Source organism: Periplaneta americana, chromosome 8 (assembly GCF_040183065.1).
Source record: "Periplaneta americana isolate PAMFEO1 chromosome 8, P.americana_PAMFEO1_priV1, whole genome shotgun sequence".
In the NCBI taxonomy this organism is placed as follows: Eukaryota; Metazoa; Arthropoda; class Insecta; order Blattodea; family Blattidae; genus Periplaneta; species Periplaneta americana.
The window spans coordinates 178,339,683-178,361,250 of record NC_091124.1 but is presented as its reverse complement, the minus strand read 5'-3'; the positions used below and the strand labels follow the sequence as shown (position 1 = coordinate 178,361,250).

At 36.3% G+C, this 21,568-nt stretch overlaps 1 protein-coding gene across 1 annotated transcript in view; it reads left to right on the top strand.

The window, feature by feature from the left end:
- The window catches only part of LOC138704264 (uncharacterized), a 36,160-nt gene extending 34,356 nt beyond the window's left edge, over positions 1-1,804 (top strand). The window contains exon 3 of the mRNA XM_069832136.1: positions 1,174-1,804. Within this exon, the coding sequence (XP_069688237.1) occupies positions 1,174-1,554 (381 nt within the window). The 3' untranslated portion in view covers positions 1,555-1,804. The remainder of the gene's footprint in view (positions 1-1,173) is intronic.
- The last annotated feature ends 19,764 nt before the right edge of the window (positions 1,805-21,568 follow it).

Below are 21,568 nucleotides of genomic sequence, written 5' to 3'. Positions count from 1 at the left end.
TCATAGCTGTAGGAAACGGTAGATAAAGAGTTTGGTAGACGGAAAGCTGAATGACCTGACCTAAAGCACCAACTTCCACAATGGGATACAATCGTCAGAATAGTATAGACATTAGGAAGGACTACCTATATTTACAATATTTCGACTGCAATAATAATATACAGGGACATCATTTTATTTTTACTTGCATTTTTATTGTACCTGCATTTCTTAATGTACTTCACTCTCACCCCTTCACTAATGTCCTTGCTCCCGTCAGACACACAAACTTACGGCCGCTGTTGCGTTCGAAGTCTTCAAGCAGTGAAGTAAACACTGCAGTGTATAGTGTGTTTCAGAAATATGATTGCGTTTTCTATAGAAGAAAGAACCTATATTAATAATATCGTACTAAAAAATTATATTCAAGAAAAGATAAATTCAATTTCAGAGAATATGCTTCAAAATGTTTTTAATAATATGCGTACTGAATTAAAGCCTGCATTGTAATGAACGGCAACCATTTTCAGCAACTTGTTTAAAAATTCAGATTAGCTTTTTTTTTTAATTGAGGTGGCTAGAAGCAAAGGAATGCTAGTGACATTTGTAATAACATGAGTTAAGTGCATCCAGTGTAAGCAAAAGTATCTAAAATTTTCGTGGCAAAGGGATATTTTAATCGCATCACACATTAAAATTTAAATAAAAAATTTCACCGATTTTACGAAAGCTTAAATATTTAAACCCCATTTTCTCAAAAGTAACTTAAGTGCACTCACAGCCCTTTACTTATGGCCCCCTCAATTTAAATGCACTCTCTATATTGTATGACAACGTCAATAATTAATATGCTAAATAAAGTAGACATTACATAACGAACATAGCCGCCTGAAAAGTTGAGTTTTTGAAAAAAAAATGTTACTACTCCACTGTATTTTGATAAATTCCGTAAAAGTGACGATCAAACTGAAAAGCGTAATATCGTATTTTTCCTAGAACATAAATGGATACACTACTTTTCTCTCCTCCTATACCTAGTAAAATGATTTGTTTACATATTGCACTAGTAACATCAAACTCCTGTAATGGAAGGGGGCAACAGTGTTTCCGAGTATAGCCAGGTTAATGTTAAAAATGTTGGTAAAAATAAAGTGATGTCCCTGTACAAATGCTAAGATATTCTCTTTTTTTCAGATCTGCATCACCCTCCTTGCAGCTGTGGCTGTGGCCCAGAGAGTAAAGCGAGGAGAATTGAGTTTTGGGGGAGAGTTCAGCCACGGAGACCTTGGAGGTCACCTGGAACTAGGAAGTCACGGAGATCTTGGTGGCCACGAAGTCCATGGCGTTGCTACATCGTACCAAAACGTGCACCTGGAGAGCCACAACCCAGTGCCTGTCGTCATCCACAAAGTTGAAGAGCATCACGGAGGGCTGGAAGGTCACGGAGGACTGGAGGGCCACGGAGGACTGGAAGGTCTGAGCCACGGACTCAGTCTGGAGGAGCACGGAGGGTTCGAGGGCCACAGCTTGGGAGGCCTAGAGCTTCATGGCTTCGAAGGCCATGAAGGCTACTAACCAAACAACGTGACAGTAGGCTTAATTCTGCCATTCGACGAAACCTGACGTTCACCTGAAACGAACTGCCCCCATCCGGAACGAAAAGTATTTATGTTGCAAAAATTAAACATCAAAGACTGTCTTTTCAAGAAAACACAAAAATACCTCAACACACAAAGACATCATTCTTTCTCTCACGTTATCTATTTTGTAAAAAATATATATAAATAAATAAATAAAAATAAATAAATAAAATTGTAGAATATAATACGTAGTTTTTAATTACAATTCCTACTCCAGACGTCCGACATCACACTGATGAAAATCCTGACAAATTTGTATTTGACACTATTGTAAAACTCCTTTCCCCTGAATATCCTATACGCAACAAATTTATTAGATTTCTTTTTACTACCTAATTGTTCGTCATTCACCCATCTGAGTCAATTGTGTAAACCAATTCTGTGGCTCAAAGGTAAATTATTGATATGATATTTTTTCCAGTTTCTCAGCGAGAATTTATAGTCTGAACGGTTGCACCAGCGAATAGGGATTATAAAGAATGGACACTGAGCGAATTTTCCTGTGTTTTGTTTCTCTGTGCGCAGAGTTTAATTCCACTTTCAAGCGCTAGAGGTTAGTGTAATCGAGCATACGCTAAGATAATAACTGAGAATAGAATTAAGACACAGGATCCAAACATCGCCTACCTTATTGCATAATCCAGTAACGCTTTGCTTCAAATAAATTCAAGTTAACAGCTTTTCCTTATTTCTCAGTGACAAACTTGTTGTAATAATAATATTTTATATTTCAGACATCATAAATATAATATAAAATAATATAATACATTATAAAATTAAGTATCGAATTCGTTTAATATTCGTATATAATATAATATAGGTATATGGTTTTACTTCTCGTAACAGTTTTGTTTTTCCATTTTCAGCGCTATCAAATCATTACATATTTTAATTGTTGTTGGAGTCAACGTCTCAACTCTCATTATAAAGGAACTCTAGAGTCTAGACATTACAGTTAATGACGGATTTATTATTTTATGGATTCAATTTATTTTATTTGAGTACATAATGTACCTAGACGTATTAATTATATGTGTTATATTTCCGCTGTGTCGACTGCTAGCTGGTGTGATGCCAGCGCCAACTCTAGGGAGAAAGCAGAATCTCACGCTTTAGCTGGCTTGAAGGTCATTGAAATCAGTCCGGCTACATCAAAGGTACCGACGCGAAGTGTCCATTCTTTATAATCCCTATTCGCTGGTTGCACAATGGTCTAGAATGCAAATTTAGATGGACAAACTAATAACTTTTCAGCTATCTAATAGATTATTATGAAACTTTACCCAATAGTTACAAGTAGCATACTTGTTTTGTATACAAAGTCTGATTACGTTGGTATAAGGAAAACTACCCTTTATAGTGAGAGTGTAATTGGACAAAATTAATAACCTTCCTCCTAACTAACAGGTTTTTATTAAATTTTATACAGTAGTTATATGTAATGTATTTATTTTATTAACAAACTCTGATTATGTTCAAGGTGAACTGTCCTTTATAGGGGGTGCATTTTATACAAAATTAGTAACTTTTCTACTAACAGGATTTCATGAAACTTATGCAGTAGTTACAGACTGCATATCTGTTTTGTACATAAACTCTGATTACATTTGTGTAAGAGTAACCGCCCCTTATAGGAGCGGTCTAAGATGTTTTAATTTGGAAATTTTGGGCCGTATTCATAGACATTTCGCAGCACGCGCTACGAGCGTACTAAGCTAGCCCCGGCTATCCACTGGTTATTAGTACAGAATTAAAATCATAACCTATCGCTAACACTGGTTTAAGAATACGAAAAACGCTGATAATCCACCGAAAGCCCGAGCTAAAAAGTCTATGAATCAGTGGCGTAGCATGAAATTTTGAGCAGGGGAAGCTAACTCAAGTTGTCTTCCATGCAATATGAGAAAACGTATTACAAAAATACAGTCTTAAAATAACTAGTACTCAATTTCAAGTCATAAGTCGAAGATTGGTTGGAATATCGTAAGTAACACCAATATGGCATGACCTCAAATGATACGTAGTAAAATATGATTTCACGGTTTACGCATATCTCTTAACAAAGACAAGTATACGTATAACATTAGCTCACTCCCTGTCATACTTAGAGAAATCACAATATTAGTATCATTACGTAAGTATGCGTCTGTCTTTTGGTTGTGTCCTTCATTGACAGCAAGGAGTCGGTCACTTGTTTTTTAAATCACACTTTTGTTCGTAAGTCAGTCTTGATAATACAATTCTCCTAAAAAATTCAAGTAAATTAGTGTCAGGAACTGTTATTTCGCTCATTCAGCCACAATGCACACTAACACTTCAACTGAACACAACTGACGAAAAGGGATAACTCTGGAAACTACTTATTTTAAATGTTAAAGCTAGCTTCTTGCGAGCCTTGCGACTAGGGTAGTTTAGTTAGAAAGGGATGGAAAATCTGCGGGGTGGATTACACAGAAGAAACCGGTCTGCTTGGAAGCTGGTGCGTGCAGGCTTCTTGTTTACTGCTGCATCACAAATCATCCTGAGCTGCCGCATCACAATATTTAACGCGTAAATGTAAATTCTATTAAAATTAATAAATAATTTTCTCCATAAACTGCAGGTTTATTATGAAATTATTATTAACTGGGGAAGCTGAGCTTTTTAGCTTACATTGACGCTACGCCTTTATCCTCGTGTCTTTTGGAACAAAAGTCTAGTCTACAAGAACTAATGACTGATTGCAAAGCGTTTGTCATTTGTTCAGTGGCAGTACAAACCAAAGTGTATAAAAATGTGCTCTCTGCTTGCAGGAGTAGAATAAACTCGAGTTTTCTATACATTATTAGTTCATTTTTCTCGAAAAGAACTATCAAAGAGTAGAAATCATTGAATCTGAGCTAATCGAACCGAATAATAGTACTATATTTGTAACGTTCTTGTGGTCTAGCATCCATTGGATACGAAGTTAAGGCGTTTTAATCCGTCAGAGGGTGACTGATTTTAAGAATAATAAGAGTGCTTAACATTTTCCGAAGGGAAGTAAAGATGGAAGGTAAAACTATTTCGCTACCTATAGGCCTGTGAAACTGCAGCGGTCTCTCATACAGTACTCGAAACACTTTACTTTTTTAAAGGCTTCTCCACTTTATAAGCGGTTGCCTTGGATTCCCTTTTTCCATTCTTCTCTGTTATTCCAGGATCCATCTTCCAGGCCTCCAGCTCTCATTGCTTCTATAATTCTTCCCCTCCACATATATCTAGGCCGTCCTCTTTTTCTTCTTTCAGGTGGAGACCAATTATTCAATACTTTCTTGGGCCACCTCTCGTCTGACATCCGTTGCACGTGTCCAAACCATTGTAGTTGTCTTCGTTCCATACGGTCGATTATATTTTCTTGTAGGTTCAACTCTTCCATAATAATGTCATTCCTAACCTTTTGTAGACGATACACCCGCAAGCTACGTCGTAAACCATCCGTCTCCACTGCTATAATAGTATTTTTTTGGTCTTTCATTCAATGTCCAGCCCTCGGCACCATATGTCAGAATACTCTCTACGATCACATTTAAAATCATCAGCTTTGTCTTATGTGTTATGTTCCGACTCCAAACTGCTTTATAGCAGAGCGGGCCTGAGACACACGATTTTCAACATCTCTCTCACATGTACCAGATTGATGTACTACTGATCCCAAGTATTTAAAATGCTCCACCGCCCGAATTCCACCATTCTCTAAATTCAAATTTCTACTTTCTCCGCCGACAACCAGATATTCTGTCTTTGTAAAATTAATATTTAGACCTCCTGATTTATAACAACTTTTTTAACTTTTTTGTCATGAATTTTATGTCATCCCTTTCTTGTGCCATGATGACCTGGTCGTCTGCAAAAAGTAATGAATGTATAATCTTATTCTTAATTTCAATTCCCATTGAGCTACAAGACCTATTCCACTGACTCAAAACAGTTTCTAGATAGATCTTAAATAGAGATGGTGACATTCCACATCCTTGTCTCAGTCCTTTAGATACAACAAAACTCTGATGAAATTACTTTTCCACATTTAACAACAGCTTTGCAGTTCTGATACATTCTCTTTACCAGATTAATAATAGGTTCTTGCACATGCATTCTCTCCATTGAGTCCCATAGTTGTTGTACGGGCACTGAATCATATGCTTTTTCCAGGTCTATAAATACTAAATGTGTTTCTTGACTTTTTAAGCTTCTCTTTTCCATAATCTGTCGAAGTGTAAATATATTATCCAAACAGGACTTTCCTGCAGTAAAACCAGCCTGTTCTTCTGATATATGGGTGGAACACGAAAATATAAAACAGACCCCACCAAAGTTACGAAATACTTCTATATTCAGTTGTTAAAAACTACTGAATATCGAGATTTATTCTTCGTTCCAAATATGATCTAATCCTAGATCAAAGACTGTCTACATCTATAATAGGCGAAACACAGGGCGTTCGCTAAAAAACAGGTTTCGCTCAAGTAAATATCGTCAGTCTTTAACTGTTATTGATCGAATACGACTGGCGTGGAAATAGTGTGTACGTATATATTTCCACTGGATCAAGAGAGGGAAGCTTCAGCGTTGTTTAATATGGGAGGGTAATACAGGATGAAGGACGTCAAGATTAGACCAACAATACACGGCTGACTTCCATTGAGTACAGTACAGTTCAGTTCAGTTCGAAGCAATGCAGTACACCAGCGGTGGCGAAAATGCTATCGTGCGCCGAGCCACTCTGTAAGCTGCAACGTGCATAGCATCTATGGAGGGAGGCGGACACCCGAAGGGGAATTGAAGCAACTGTCTGACATTAACGGTTTTTCATTTTCCTTACGTCAAGCACTTAAATAAAATTATATACAGCACAAGGTTACAAACTAATGTTTAGTACGTGTAACGAAGAAAGAAATGAACAAAAAAACATAGGACACATTATCACAACCTAAACTTAATTGTCTTCAGAATGTCTCTGCGGCAGAGTTTCAAAATCAGGAATTATGTCACTTACTGCCAGTCGTAGTTGATCACGAAGGTGTTTGTCTATCAGTCGTGATCTAAATTTGATTTTTAATATTTTCATTGTTGAAAATAATTTTTCACAAACGTAAGTTGTAGCGAACATGGCTTCAAAAGAGAAAGCGAAAGAATTAAGCTTCGGATATTTATTTTTTGGCAAAGATTTGAAAAGTTCAACATTTGTCAAGTCCTTACATCTAGCTTTCATTTAACATCACATTGTAAATAAGTGAATTTAAATTGAAGATCTAACCGCATTATTAGTACATCTGCTGAAAAAGGATCGACGTACAGCGATGATGATGATGATGATAACAACAACATTTAACCTTTTAATGTTTCATCAGTAACATGTAGTAACGTATAGCGCCGTTTTATGGTATACAACCGTTTTCCTAGTAATACTTGTGAATAAATCATACATTTAATATTCTCATCATATTGTGAGCAAAAAATGCATCCTCCCATCCTGCTTGAAACTTTCGTTTTTATAGAGGTACATGGTTTCGAAAGAGACATTGCGACGATACGCCACTCGCAGGTCAGAGACAAATATACATGGAACGGAGTTTGACTCCAGTGAGTGAGAGGGTGGGGGTTGTAGGTAGGAAGCAAGGCAAATACACTGCGAGCCACAATGTGGTCGTGAGTCGCATTTTCGCCGCGGCTGCAGTACACATTAGAGAAGCAAATCGTCAGCTACAATCTTAAACACAAAAAATGACCGATCTCCTGTAGCGTGAATTTGTCAAGTCTATCTTCGGGCAGTGCCTGGTTCACACAACTAAGGAATGGGTATTTATTTTCACCTATTTTTCTCCTTGAATATCTCTTTGTTGTAGATTATTTATAATACTTCATCTATCAACATATAGAAAAAGCAACACACAAGAAAAAAAAAAAAGGAAAAACATATTAGAGTCTTGCATAAGAAATTCGTCCACGTGTAAACTAACCTATCACGAAAGCAACCGAAGTCTTCCGAAGGGGACTTAGTGTATGACAGCCGGCCATTATTTTTCTAACAAACAAACATCCTGATGGAGGCAGATAAAGTTTTTTTTTTCTTCCACCATGTTAATAATGTCAAAAGAAATACTTGTACATATTTTGGCCACTCGACCGCAATTACGAGGCCGTCCAGAAAGTGATTTTCCCTGGGGCCGTTTACAGAAAAAACACAATTTCATGGAATTATTTATGGAAACAGATACAGCAATTGTTGCGCTATTTATTAGCACATCCCCCACTGGAATTGAGACATCTGTCATATCATGGGATCAATTTTTGTATCCTTGTGTCGTAGAAGTCAGCCGTCTAGGATCGGAACCAGCGTTTGACAGCCGTCTGTATCTCTCTGTCGATCCCATGATATGACAAATGTCCCAGTTCCCGTGGGGAATATGTTGAAAAATAAATTAACAATATTGTTGTGTCTGTTCCAATAAATTTTTCCGGTGAAATTGTGTTTTCTTTCTGTTAACGGCTTCTGGCAAACTTATTTTTTATGACCCTCGTAATTGCGGTCGAGTAGCCAAAATTTGTATAAGCATTTCTTTTTACATTATTAACATGGTGGAAGAAAGAAATTTTAACCTTTTTATCAGCCCTCATCATAACGTTTACTTGTAAAATGATACATTATGAAGAAACAGTACAAAGTATGTCGTACTATAGGTACAGTATACTGTATAATATTATATGGAAATATACTGACATTCAACTTCATCTCATTCAACAATAAAAAAATTTAGTGAAGAGATTGAAGGAAACAGATCATCTTTAAATAAAAAATAAGGTACATAGGCCTAAATGGCGTTTTAATTGAAATAAAAACTCGATAACATAGGCTGTTAGCTAGAAGAGTCTCCCACGAAATCGTTAAGTTAGCTCAATAGGCAGGTGTGACCAATACAGCAGTTTGGGAAGCGACGAAATTGTCAAAACTAAGGTCTTACAAAATAACAGCCGTTCATGAATTGAATAACAATGATGTGTCCAGGGTTCAAAATTCTATCGAAAAAGATGAACCTAATCCTGCCGGAGTGTACAGATTGCGCGCAAACCAAAATTGAATCGGTGAGTGGAGAAGGGGTAACATTCCAAAAAATGCGAAAATAAACTGAGATAGCGAAATTGTTCATATATCATAGCCCTACCTATTTAGCAGAAAAAGAGTAATATTCCTATCATGCTAATGCCAATGGCATAACCCGTGTTTTGCAGTTGAGTAGAAGAACGGTAACATTCCAGGAATGTTACTTTTATTCCACTCAGTAGTGGAGCACTATTGTGTTAGTTTTCATACGGTATGCTTGGAGCGCTGACAAGCACTGTAATAATCGTTTAGTTTCTTAACTGTTTTAGTGCTTTGTTCTTACTGGTGTTGCAGGTTAGGTTTGATCATTCTTTTTTAGTAGGTTATTTAGGTCGCTTTATCAACATCTAGGTTATTTAGCGTCTGAATGAGATGAAGGTGATAATGCCGGTGAAATGAGCCCGGGATCCAACACCGAAAGTTACCGAGCATTTGCTCATATTGGGTTGAGGGTAAACCCCCGGAAAAACCTGAACCAGGTAACTCGTCCCAACTGGAAATCGAACCCGGGCCACCTGGTTTTCCGGCCAGACGCGCTAGCCGTTACTCTACGGGTGTGGACTGTTTGACCATCGCTATTCTGTCTGCAAGATTTGGAAAATAGTTTTTGAAGTTAGTGTCTTTGAGTAAAAAACAACAATGTTAGAAGAGGAAGATATTGAGCCAAGAAGAAAGAAAGGAAATGTTAACAAGAATACACATACAAAAGAAATGGAGAAAATATCTAGGAGTAGGGGACAAGAGTTTGTAATTTACAAAGGTGTATTAGTCGAGAGCAAAAAAACAACATTGTAACACCGTTTTTATGATTGTTTCTTTTTCCACATTTCAAAAAAAGTATTTATATACTTTTTTCGACAGTTATGCTATAAAGAAAACTTACTAATTATTCAAAATATTTCTGTTAATTTTAACCATCGGCAACATGAAGATCAACTCTATGTCTGAGTTACGACGGCTGGCCGGCGTCAAGAGCATGGGCGATGCGGAATGCCCCACGCTGCTGGACATCGAGATCTGCAGCGAGCAGGACGACCCAACTTCGGCGTCAAGTGCAAGATCTTCGAACTGGACGCTTGCCAAGGCATCGGGAAGGTGTGTCTGGTGTACATGGACAAGAGCGAGTGCGAATCCGATCTAAAACGAGAGGACCCCAAGATCTAGCTGCTGGACAGAAGTTTCGAGTGGCACTACCTGGCTGCAGACTTCACGCATTACTTCCGCATGATGCTGGTACACCAGGGTCTGCCCCAGTGGCAGTTCAAATTCACGCCCATGGACCTAACACCGCGGGCTGAGCAAATGTTCGTGTTGATCGCACCGCATCTGCTCCAATCTGATGTGAATAACCCACTCACACAGAGAGTGGACTGGTGTGACATGCCGTATAACCACCTCGACCCTGCGATCTTCAAGACGAGAGCGAAGAGCTCCAAGAAGAAGGCAGACCCAGCCAAGGTCAAGCCATCCTGAACAACTCTGCGGGTGTACGAGTCATACCAGAGCGGCAGAAACAACTTCTGTAATACGAGTATTACACTAATATTCGTGTTTATTTAGAAATTTCATGACTTTCCGTTTCAGTGTTATAGAAATTAAAATTTTTACGAGTATAAAAAAAAGTACAATAACTTTTAACCAATATTCTATCTGACTGGAAAAAGAGTAACATTCCCAAACTTTAAACAATCAAATCTAAAAAACCTATTTATATATTAACAAACAAATATAAAGGCTGAGATACTTGTGACTAGTAGTAAATGTGACCAATTATAAGTTTTTTGATTAAATTAAAAGTAAAGTCACAAAACAGTTTTCTTTTATTATCTCGAAAGCAAGAGTTTGCAATGCTACCCCTTTTCCACTCACCGATTCAATTATACCCGATCTCAAGTGGTCAGTTTGAGGACCACGCCAATTGCGCGCAGAGGTTAGTTTTGGGTTATTCTTGCATTTTCATTCCCATTTTTAGAGTCTTGAGATGGAATTTCAACTCCTACATTAACTACTTTTCGAATTCATTTTAAATGTTTTTATCCGATCATGCATTTACTGTTTTGCGGTTTAAGGTATTTGAGATTGCTTGCTGATTAATTTAATATTCACTTCATGTATGTGACTTAACTCATTACTAAATAAAATGTGGGGTTTTCTATAGCACGCGACACTGACGGTTTATTGACGAAAATAGTGGAAAAATGGTATACTTTTCAGAGGAAAGGTACCTAGTTTGGAATTTGAAGAATTCGTATAGGACGTCAGTTGACTTGAAAACATATTAGAAAATATTATAAAATATAAACTTCAAAATATAACGTGAATCGCATATTTCACTTCACTTAATATATGGAGCCTAAACTAACCTCACCTGCCACAGATTCGTATACGCAAGACATACCAAAAACCTAAACTAAACTACCCTAACCTGTCATAGATTCGCATATACAGGGACATCATTTTATTTTTACTTCAATTTTTATTATACCCGAGTTTTTGAATGTACTTCACTCCCACCCCTTCTACTAATGAAGTTTCAACTGTTCTCCAGACAGAATCAAGACCGCATATAGTAAACAGCACTGAGTTACTGAGTATAGTACGTTCCAGAAATATCTTCGCGTTTTCCAGTGACGAAAGAACTTTCAATATTGAATCATATTTTCGCACAGGTACTGTCCGTTTGCCTATGTCGCATCCCGATTTCCCCCACCTGCTTCTGCACGCCTCTCTGTAAAAGCAGGGCTGTCTTAGCTCTTTTCTCAAAACATTAATTTCTGTTAGGAATTGGACGTTTACGCAATATTTTACAACTGTTTAAAATAACTTAAATAAAAGGGCCTCGTTAAGTAATTAACTGTCACGTGATTCCCCCCCCTTTCTACGATCCTGCGGCATAACCACTTGGACGGACAGTAGATAGCATGTGTGAGTAATGTTATCTGTGCGGGTCGGGTAGAAGTGAAGATTGAATTTACAGTACGTAAGGTACTCTTTCATAGAGTAGGTACAGAATTATTTCAACATGAGTTACTAGTACGAAGGACGAAACTGGTAATTGGAATTAGGTACAATAATCTATAGTGCGATAATATGCACAAAAGAACTGAAGCCTGTATCGAAATGAACGGCTACCATTTTCAAAAATGTGTTTAAATATCCATATTATGATTATTTTTCAATTGAACTTCATTCTCTATAGTGTACGCTAATGTGGTGTAGACAGTATAATATACACTGCATAGTGAACACGTTCGCATGGATAACTCAGTTCGTGAGTAAAAACACTTATTCTTAATACAGTACTGCATTTTTATTAAATAAAAACCTAATGAAAATTATCGAACTCAAAATCGCGATATTTCCTGGTTTACGTAAATGGTTGAAGTACTTTTCTTCCCTCCTATACATAGTAAAGTGATTTGTTTGTGTTTTACGCCAGTATCATCGAACTCCGGTTGTGGAAGGGGGTAGCGAACGGTGTTTCCGGTTCTCTAAAGGTATAGCCAGGTTAATATTAAAATGTTAGTAAAAATAAAATGATGTCCCTGTATAAGGCATACGAAAAGCATAAACTAAGCTAATCTAACTTATACATTATTTAATGTACCGAAGTACATATGATATTTCCATGTAGATATTCTGCTTCATCATACGATGAAAGAGTAATGGAACGGAGAAAAACTCTCTTCGGCGCCGGGATTTGAACCCGGGTTTTCATAGACATCTATGACGTAGTGCAGAGGGCGGCCACTAGAGGGAACCCAAGAGTTGGAACTTAATCTGAGACGATTCTGTCCGACGCCGGGGTGGGTATCCGGTGTGGCTTAGTGGATAAAGCATCAGCACGTAGAGCTGAAAACCGGGTTCAAATCCCGGCGCCGGAGAGAGTTTTTCTCCGTTCCATTACTCTTTCATCGTATGATGACGCAGAATATCTGCATGGAAATATCATATGTACTTCGGTACATTAAATAATATACAGTATATGATATGCGTAAATCACTTCGTGATTTAAGACGGCGCTTATTCCGTCGGATCCCGGCCAACTAGTCACTCATAACGAGTGCACCTCAGCACATGTGTGGGCTGAAGTCCTATGTTCATAGACATCTATGACGTAGTGCAGAGGGCGGCCACTAGAGGGAACCCAAGAGTTGGAACTTAATCTGAGACGATTCTGTCCGACGCCGGGGTGGGTATCCGGTGTGGCTTAGTGGATAAAGCATCAGCACGTAAAGCTGAAAACCGGGTTCAAATCCCGGCGCCGGAGAGAGTTTTTCTCCGTTCCATTACTCTTTCATCGTATAATATAACATAACCTATCACAGATTCCCGCACCAAAAATTTATAAAAATTCAAGTTGGAAGCTAGTGTCGCGTGCTATAGAAAAGCCAAAATGTGTGTAGTCAAATCATTTAAATATATTCAACATTTACATGTTGGTGCAGGTTACGTATGTTCAGGCCACTATAGAAACTTGCTAAAATATATTGAAAATGCATTGGATTTATAGTACAGTATTGAATATTAGAAATTGATGTGATCACTGGAGAGCTGTATGTCCACCCAACCCGCCCTAAATATATACCTTACTTATATACGAAAATTGTCGTGTGTGAATGAAGAATACGGTCATATTTCCTTAATATGACAGTTGGTTTAGCGTCGCCAACATAGTAATAACACAGTCTACTATATACAGTCGCGAAGCTTGAGGTGTTTTTTTGCAAATCTCGTGATAAAGCGCTCCAAGCGGTTAGCAACTAGAAACAATAGACTGTCCATGGTCGACTTTGGACTGTGTCGTATTTCTTGTTCGTTATTGGTTGTAATGAAAATGTTAATGGCTAAAATATAATAATTGGAATAATAATATGGGACAAGGAGGAGACGTTTGTAGTGCTATAAATTGTAGCAACAGTAAGAGAAAGAGGCCAGAGTTATCCTTTCTCCGATTTCCGAAAGATTCAGAAAGGTTCCTGGGTTTCCACAAGAATGCTGTGCAGAAACAAAATTCTTCATTTTGAAGTTCTTTGTGACTGTTAGAATACATTATATCCTTAAATTTCACAATGAAATGTTTCAGTCTAACCGAAAGGACATTAGATACCGGTTAAAGTTCTGTCATTTAGGCTGCTAAATTTCCAGAGATATAAAGATTAGGTTTACTTTTTTTTTTTCAGAGGATATATATTTTTAATTGTAGCTATTAATTTTATTATTTTTATGTGTTATTTTACTAAAGACGTAGAAAAATTAAGTTTGTTTTAATGAAATTTATTGATCACATTTTATTTTCAATTCTGGCGGGATTATTATTGCTTAGGCCTACTTTTTTTTTTCAAAGGATATGTTTTTAATCATAGCTGTTAATTTTGTTGTTATTTTTATTTGTTGCTTTACTAGAGACGTAGAAAAAATTTGTTACAATAAAATTTATTGATCACGTTTTATTTCCAATTCTGGTGTGATTATTAATGCTTAACCTCATCCCACTTTGTTAACTACGTAAGCCTACACTACAAGTACCGGTACGCGTAAGTTACTCCATTAATTCGTATTTCCATTATTATTGTTGTAAAGGGAAATGCAAATTAATATTTATTGGTTTCATAGTTAATTATCGCTATAATCTTGAATGAGTGAAGCGATTATAGTAAATTTCAGTTTTGCACAAACAAAAATACTTATTTTTTGCAGGTATCGTCGAGTTTATGGTGGAATTTAATACACTTCATTAAAATAATAAATTAACTTTATGCATTTAATATTTCAATAATGGAAGGAAGGTGTTAATTTTTCCAAAAGAACACGACAACGAAAGTGTAACATATTTTGTCGTCTGCTAGGAGAGAGATCTGCGATGATGAGGCGATAGTAGCGATCCTAGTGGTGGGCAACTACCCATGTTTGCATTTTTACTACATATTGAGATTCGCGACTGTATATAGTAGACTGTGGTAATAATACTATACACCTAATCAAACCTAACCTAACTTATCACATAATACTACACACCTAACCTAACCTAACCTGTTACATAATACATAGGGCCTACTTAATCAAATCTAACCTAACCTGTCAAATAATACTACACCCCTGTATTAATATTCCTCAAGTTTAGTACGTGTACGAGTCAAGAACCATCTGGTGGAAGAAGTGGAACGTGATGGCGAACATCTTTTGTCTCCATTCTTCATAATTGCATTTAGTTCGTTAAGCGTGTGTTTTGTGAATGAATCAGTGTGTTAATGCAGTGATAATTCCATATATAGTGCCATAAAAATTGAAATATGTTGTGGTTGTGATAAAAGTGTCGAAAATTGAGTTATTGCATCACATTGGCAGTGACAAAATGTGCAATATTCGTTCAGTGGCCGGTGTATACTATACCTTGACCTAACAGTTTACCTCCACGCCATTCTTCGTGTTTCTCTGTCTTTGCAAAATTTATGTCCATCTACAATTTATCTTATTACCAAATTACAGCCCCAACACACAATCTGGATAAATTTAAGAACACGGATACCTTCCTTTCTTCTTATTCCAAAATTCCAACCTTGTGCACACAAAATAAAATACTAACACCGAAGAGTGCCTTTTCGTAAGCATGATGCGCATTCGACAAACACAGACAAATCTGCTCTTTTTAGGCCCGGTTGCAGAAACACCGATCAAAATATGATTGGCAATCAAGGAGGGTTTGATTGACCATCAGTTCTATTTCTGTTGCAGAAAGAACAATCAGTGTTTGATCGGAGATCAGTCTTCCATCAGATTTGATCAACAGATTTTTGCTGGTTAAGTCACTGATCATCGATCAAGTAGGTTATTTATGTTGTTCTGTTTGTAATGCAGTTACTGTAATTATATAGTAAATAGTTATAGCGTAACAATATTGTTTTCGACATAATGGATTCTTCTGATGAAGAAATTTTAGAATGAAAAAAATATTATTAAGAAGAAGGCGTTTTCGTGATAGACATGAATTGATTTAAGTTAAGTAAGGATTCGTGTGTTTTGTTATTTTCAAAAATTGAAACAAATATATGCAGACAGACAAATCGAAACCTTCCACTTTCTCCAATGAACCAAGTTCTAATAATGCTGAGATTTTATGCTGTTGGAATTTTTCAGGCGGTCTTGGGTTATCTTGTTAGGGTCCACAAATCAACTATTTGCCGAGTAGTTAGGAATGTTACGTATGAAATTGCTTTGTAATGGCAGGGTCTCATAAATCCCCAAACTTCAAACAGGGAACGATTTGAAATCCAGAGAGAATTTTCAGCCATGTCAGGATTTTCAAGAGTGGCCTAATATTGGTTGTATAGACTGCTCACATCCCCGTCCAATCACCTGGTTGAAATGATGCCGAACTTTATCGAAGTAGAAAAGGTTTATTTTCTGTGAATATACAGGCAATATGTAGTCTACACCATCACTGCAATTCTGGAATGTTGTAGCCCGTTGGCAGGGTTCTACACATGACAACACAATACTGTATTTTTAATGAGTGGGTTACGAGCTCCATTTGTAAACAGAGAGGTGGGAAATGGAATTATTTTGGGTTATGGAGGTTATGCATATTCCAATTTCTTGTCGACTCTCCTAGCAAATCCCACAACAGAAGCCCCTCACGTTTTTTTTTTTTTTTTTTTTTTTTTGGGTTTGCTTCATTTTTTTCACTATATTGTAGTCTATATACAAATAGAATCCGCCTGTTTCCTTTCTACAAAAAGCAACAAAACAGCAAAACATTCACTTGAACATTCACTTGTTTTCCTAGTCACCGCCCACTTGATGCATTCGTTTCCCTACTTTTAAAGAGCATCAAATTGGCTGTGGTTGCTAAATAGCGCTGTTGTCAAATGTATTTCTTTCTCAAATCAGCAATTAGTAAATTGAGACAAGTTGATTGGAGATTCACGTTTGTGCAACGCAAAGAACAATCAAATAAATCAGACATCAACTGATTGGCGATCAGGGACTGATTTGATTTGCGTTTCTGCAACCGGGCCTTAGTATTTTAAGATAATTGTTGTCAGTGAGGCATCCGTATACTGAAATATTCCACACCATCTTATATAATCGCAACAAATGACTAACGGTATCAGTGTTACCACACGTTACTTTAGTATATGTTCACAAGGCTTCTAAACTTCTTACAGGTTGCATTATTATCGAGCTTGTTGGCGAGGAATTGACGGGGAAAGGAGAGGGATTCTGACGTCACAAGATAGCTAAGCGCGCCAAAGCTCAAATGCTTCAAAGCATATCTCGTGTTTTTTCTTGTTTATGTTTAAAATGAATTATGCCAGGTCAAAGGTGTGCTGTTACGGTATGCAACAATTCTAACGATAAAAATACCATTCCTAAAGATTTAGGAATTAGAAAAAAATGGGTAATTGCGTGCAAAAGACAGGATAAATTCAATCTTGATACAAGCAGAGTATGCTCTGATCATTTTAATAATGACAATTTTGTTCCTGATTTTCGAGCAGCATTAATGAAAATAAAGTCGAAACGACCGAGAATGTTAAAGCCTACAGGTAAGTTTAAATAAATCACATAGGCCAGTATAAGTAGCCTATGATATCATCTTTGTATAATTAGATTAGGTTCATGTATGTTAACCTATAAATTATTTTCTCTCTTTTGTAATCTCTGCTGGGTCGTAGCCTACATAACTTACAATAATAATAAAATAATCATGCTACTTATACTAACAATCGCAAATCAAAGGGATGGAGGGTTAACGACTGATACTAGTGATGTTTTTTTCACTATATATCTCATTATGTTGATTTTATATTAACGATTTACGACATTTTGTCATTATGGCATAATCAGTGCGTTATTCATAATAGTCTTCAGTGACAATTCATTGTTGAATTATAATGATTATTGTAAATGAACGTGTTGTTGACATTTCATTACCGGTACATGCCCCTTTTTCCAAACTTTAGAATGAGATATTAAAATCAATCAATGTTAGAATTTTTATAAACATACATTTAAACAAAAACCCTACCATCTTGGCGGAATATTATAAAAAGAACCAAAGAATATGTGGCAATGTTCGTACATAACGTTCCACGTGACATTTTATTGTTGATTGTACGGTCAAAACTAGGTTCCTTATAAGACTCTAGTTTGTGAACACAAGACTGGAAACTAGCAAACGAAAATGGACGTCAGACACTGAGAGAAGACGAATTGTTAGGAAATACAAAAAAAAAAATAATGCAGTGACAAACACTTTAAACGTATTTATTTCATTCCATGATATGTACACACTTGGTTTATATTCCTTGTAATGTTTTTATTTGAGGCGATTATGTTTATAATGCACGTTTATCATTGAAAATAAAGGACCAATCAGCAAGGACTCTTCACCCGTCATCAGCCAACTAGCTATTTGATTGGCTATTGAAAAACGAGATAACCTATTGAGAGTATAGAAGCCTTGATGTTGACACACACATAGGTAAAAAAAAACAATCCTTTCGCGCAGACAATACCAACCCAATCCAACGTGCCTATGAAATTTATAATATTTAATATTGTCAAAATATGTGAAATGTACATTAGAGTGATTGGATTATTCAGAGTGTAAGGGGTATAAGTGTCATTAATTTAACTGATGGCTATTCATTTCATAAGTAAACTGTCCTCACAATTGTTTTCTAATTGCAATATTTAACGAATTATTAAAGTTTACAATATGCAACGTTTGACAACGTTGCTGTTTCGGAGGAGGGGGATTACAGGTAGGCTACACGGTACAGCTGAAGCGGGGACAGACATACCTGTACGAAACAGATGCTCTGTTCTAATGCAGGACCGGACTAGGCCAGCTGTTGCTTACATAAAACGAGCAAAAAATACAAACTTTCAACCTCATTAATAGAACATTATGGTAAATTCCCACTTTATTTATCAATATTGCTCCATTTCTTATTGTACGTCTAAAAAATAAACAATAATCGTTTACTGCACAAACTCAAACGAACGATTTTTTTTTCTAGTGCAAAAAGTTAATCTCTCCCGCTTCCGTAAAGTAGTAACATTTTAAAGAAACTTAACGTTTGCAGTTTGTCATATTTGAGGACATGACACTTGACTAAAAATCACTTCTTACATATAAACCATTCATAATTGGTTGTCTAAGTTCAGTTTATTTTCGTATCAATACGAACTCGTTAAATTACATTTGAAAATTGTACATACCGATTTATGTTGGATTTTCCACGTGTCCACCGTCGTTCTGAAGGCAGGCATCACATCTTCTAGTCCAGTTATCGCGGACACGTTCAAGACTCCCAGTTTATAATGATCGTTGAGAAACTGTTGCAAAAGTTCACCGATTAAGTAACCTTCTTTGCGGAAAACGTTGACGTACATTCTACTTGCCGCACTTTAATTACGACGACTTTCTTCATAAATTAATAACATATGATATTCCTAAACTGTGAATGACATTGTAAGTTGTTTACTGAATACTCTGTTCTGAACTACCACCCGCTCGGCAGTAGAGCTATGGACAGGGAGCTTGTACTCAGCTGATCCGTACTTACGTCGCTGCAGAGTACTACCTGCTGAACGTTGCCACGTCTCTCAAGCCAAAATATTAACAAATTTAACCCTGCGTTACTCATGTTATAAATATTCTCACCATTGCTCAGGTGGAGTTTCACAAACCCCATTTTAAATAACTAATATATTTTTCCGCAAGTTTCAGAAATCAGATAAACGCAATTAAATATACAGGGACATCATTTTATTTTTACTTGTATTTTTATTGTACCTGCATTTCTGAATGTACTTCACTCCCACCCCTTCACTAATGTCCTTGCTCCCGTCAGACACACAAACTTACGGCCGCTGTCGCATTCGAAGTCTTCAAGCAGTGAAGTAAACACTGCAGTGTATAGTGTGTTTCATAAATAAGGTTGCGTTTTCTATAGAAGAAAGAACCTATATTAATAATATCCTACTAAAAAATTATATTCAAGAAACGATAAATTCAATTTCAGAGAATATGCTTCAAAATGTTTTTAATAATATGCGTAAAGAATTGAAGCCTGCATTGTAATGAACGGCAACCATTTTCAGCAACTTGTTTAAAAATTCAGATTAGCTTGTTTTGAATTGAGGTGGCTAGAAGCAAAGGAATGCTAGTGACATTTGTAATAACATGAGTTAAGTGCATCCAGTGTAAGCTAAAGTATCTAAAATTTTAGTGGCAAAGGGAATTTTAATCTCATCACACATTAAAATTTAAATACAAATTTCACCGATTTTACGAAAGCTTAAATATTTAAACCCCATTTTCTCAAAATTAACTTAAGTGTACTTACAGCCCTTTACTTATGAGCCCTCAATTTAAATGCTTGTATGTTAACACCAATAATTAATATGCTAAATAAAGTAGACATTACATAACGAACATAGCCGCCTGAAAAGTTGAGTTTTTGAAAAAAAAAAATGTTACTACTCCACTGTATTTTGATAAATTGCATAAAAGTGATGATCAAACTGAAAATCGTAATATCGTATTTCCCTACAACATAAATGGATACACTACTTTTCTCTCATCCTATAGCTAGTAAAATGATTTGTTTACATATTGCACTAGTAACATCAAACTCCTGTAATGGAAGGGGGCAACAGTGTTTCCGAGTATAGCCAGGTTAATGTTAAAAATGTTGGTAAAAATAAAGTGATGTCCCAGTACTATTCTTAGTTCACATAAACAATTTATTAAGTGAACTCTTCTGGATATGATTGAAAGGTATACAGATGCACAGAGTACACACTAGCTTCATCTCTTAGATTTTCGTTGAAATATACGCACCGGGGTTTACCACACCCCACCTGAGTAATACAGGGTTAAGCATGCAATTTTGTTTAATTTCACGAAAACATACAGTAATAGAACACACAAATATTTATTTAAACTAATATTAACTCTTTGATAGATATATCTACTGATGTAATTGTTTTCGTAATTTTAGTAACGATATAAGCAGTAGCCTATAACGCAAATAAATTAAGACAATGAATATTTTTTTCTAGGAAAACAATCGCGCTCTGTCCCTATGTTGTATGGACATTTTTGATCCTATATACCAGCCGTGGCGAAAACGCGACTCACGAGCACATTGTGGCTCTCAATGATAGATGTGCATTTCTCTTGCTTCCTAACTCCCCTAACCCCCACCCTCTCACTCACTGAAATCAAACTCGGTTCCATTTGTATTTGTCTCTGACCTGCGAATGGCGTATCGTCGCAATGTCTCTCTCGAAACCATGTACCTCTAAAAAACGAAAGTTTCAAGTGGGATGGAAGAACGCATTTTTTTGCTGCCAATGTGGCGAGCATATTAAATGTATGATTTGTTCACAAGTATTACGAGGAAAACGGTTGTATAACATAAAACGGCATTATACTACATGTTACTCATGAAACATTAAAAGGTTAAGTGTTATTGTTATTATTATTATTATTATTATTATTATTATTATTATTATTATTATTATTATTATTATTATTATTATTATTTCGATCCTTTTTCAGCAGATGTACGAATAATGCGGTTAGGTCTTCAATTTAAACTCACAGATTTACAATGTGATGTTAAATGAAAGCTAGATGTAAGGACTTGATAAATGTTGAACTTTTCAAATCTCTGCCAAAAAATAAATATCCGAAGCTTCGTTCTTTCGCTTGCTCTGTTGAAGCCATGTTCGCTACAAGTTAGTCTAAGTTTGTGAAAAATTATTTTCAACAATGAAAATAGTAAAAACCTAATTTAGATTACAACTG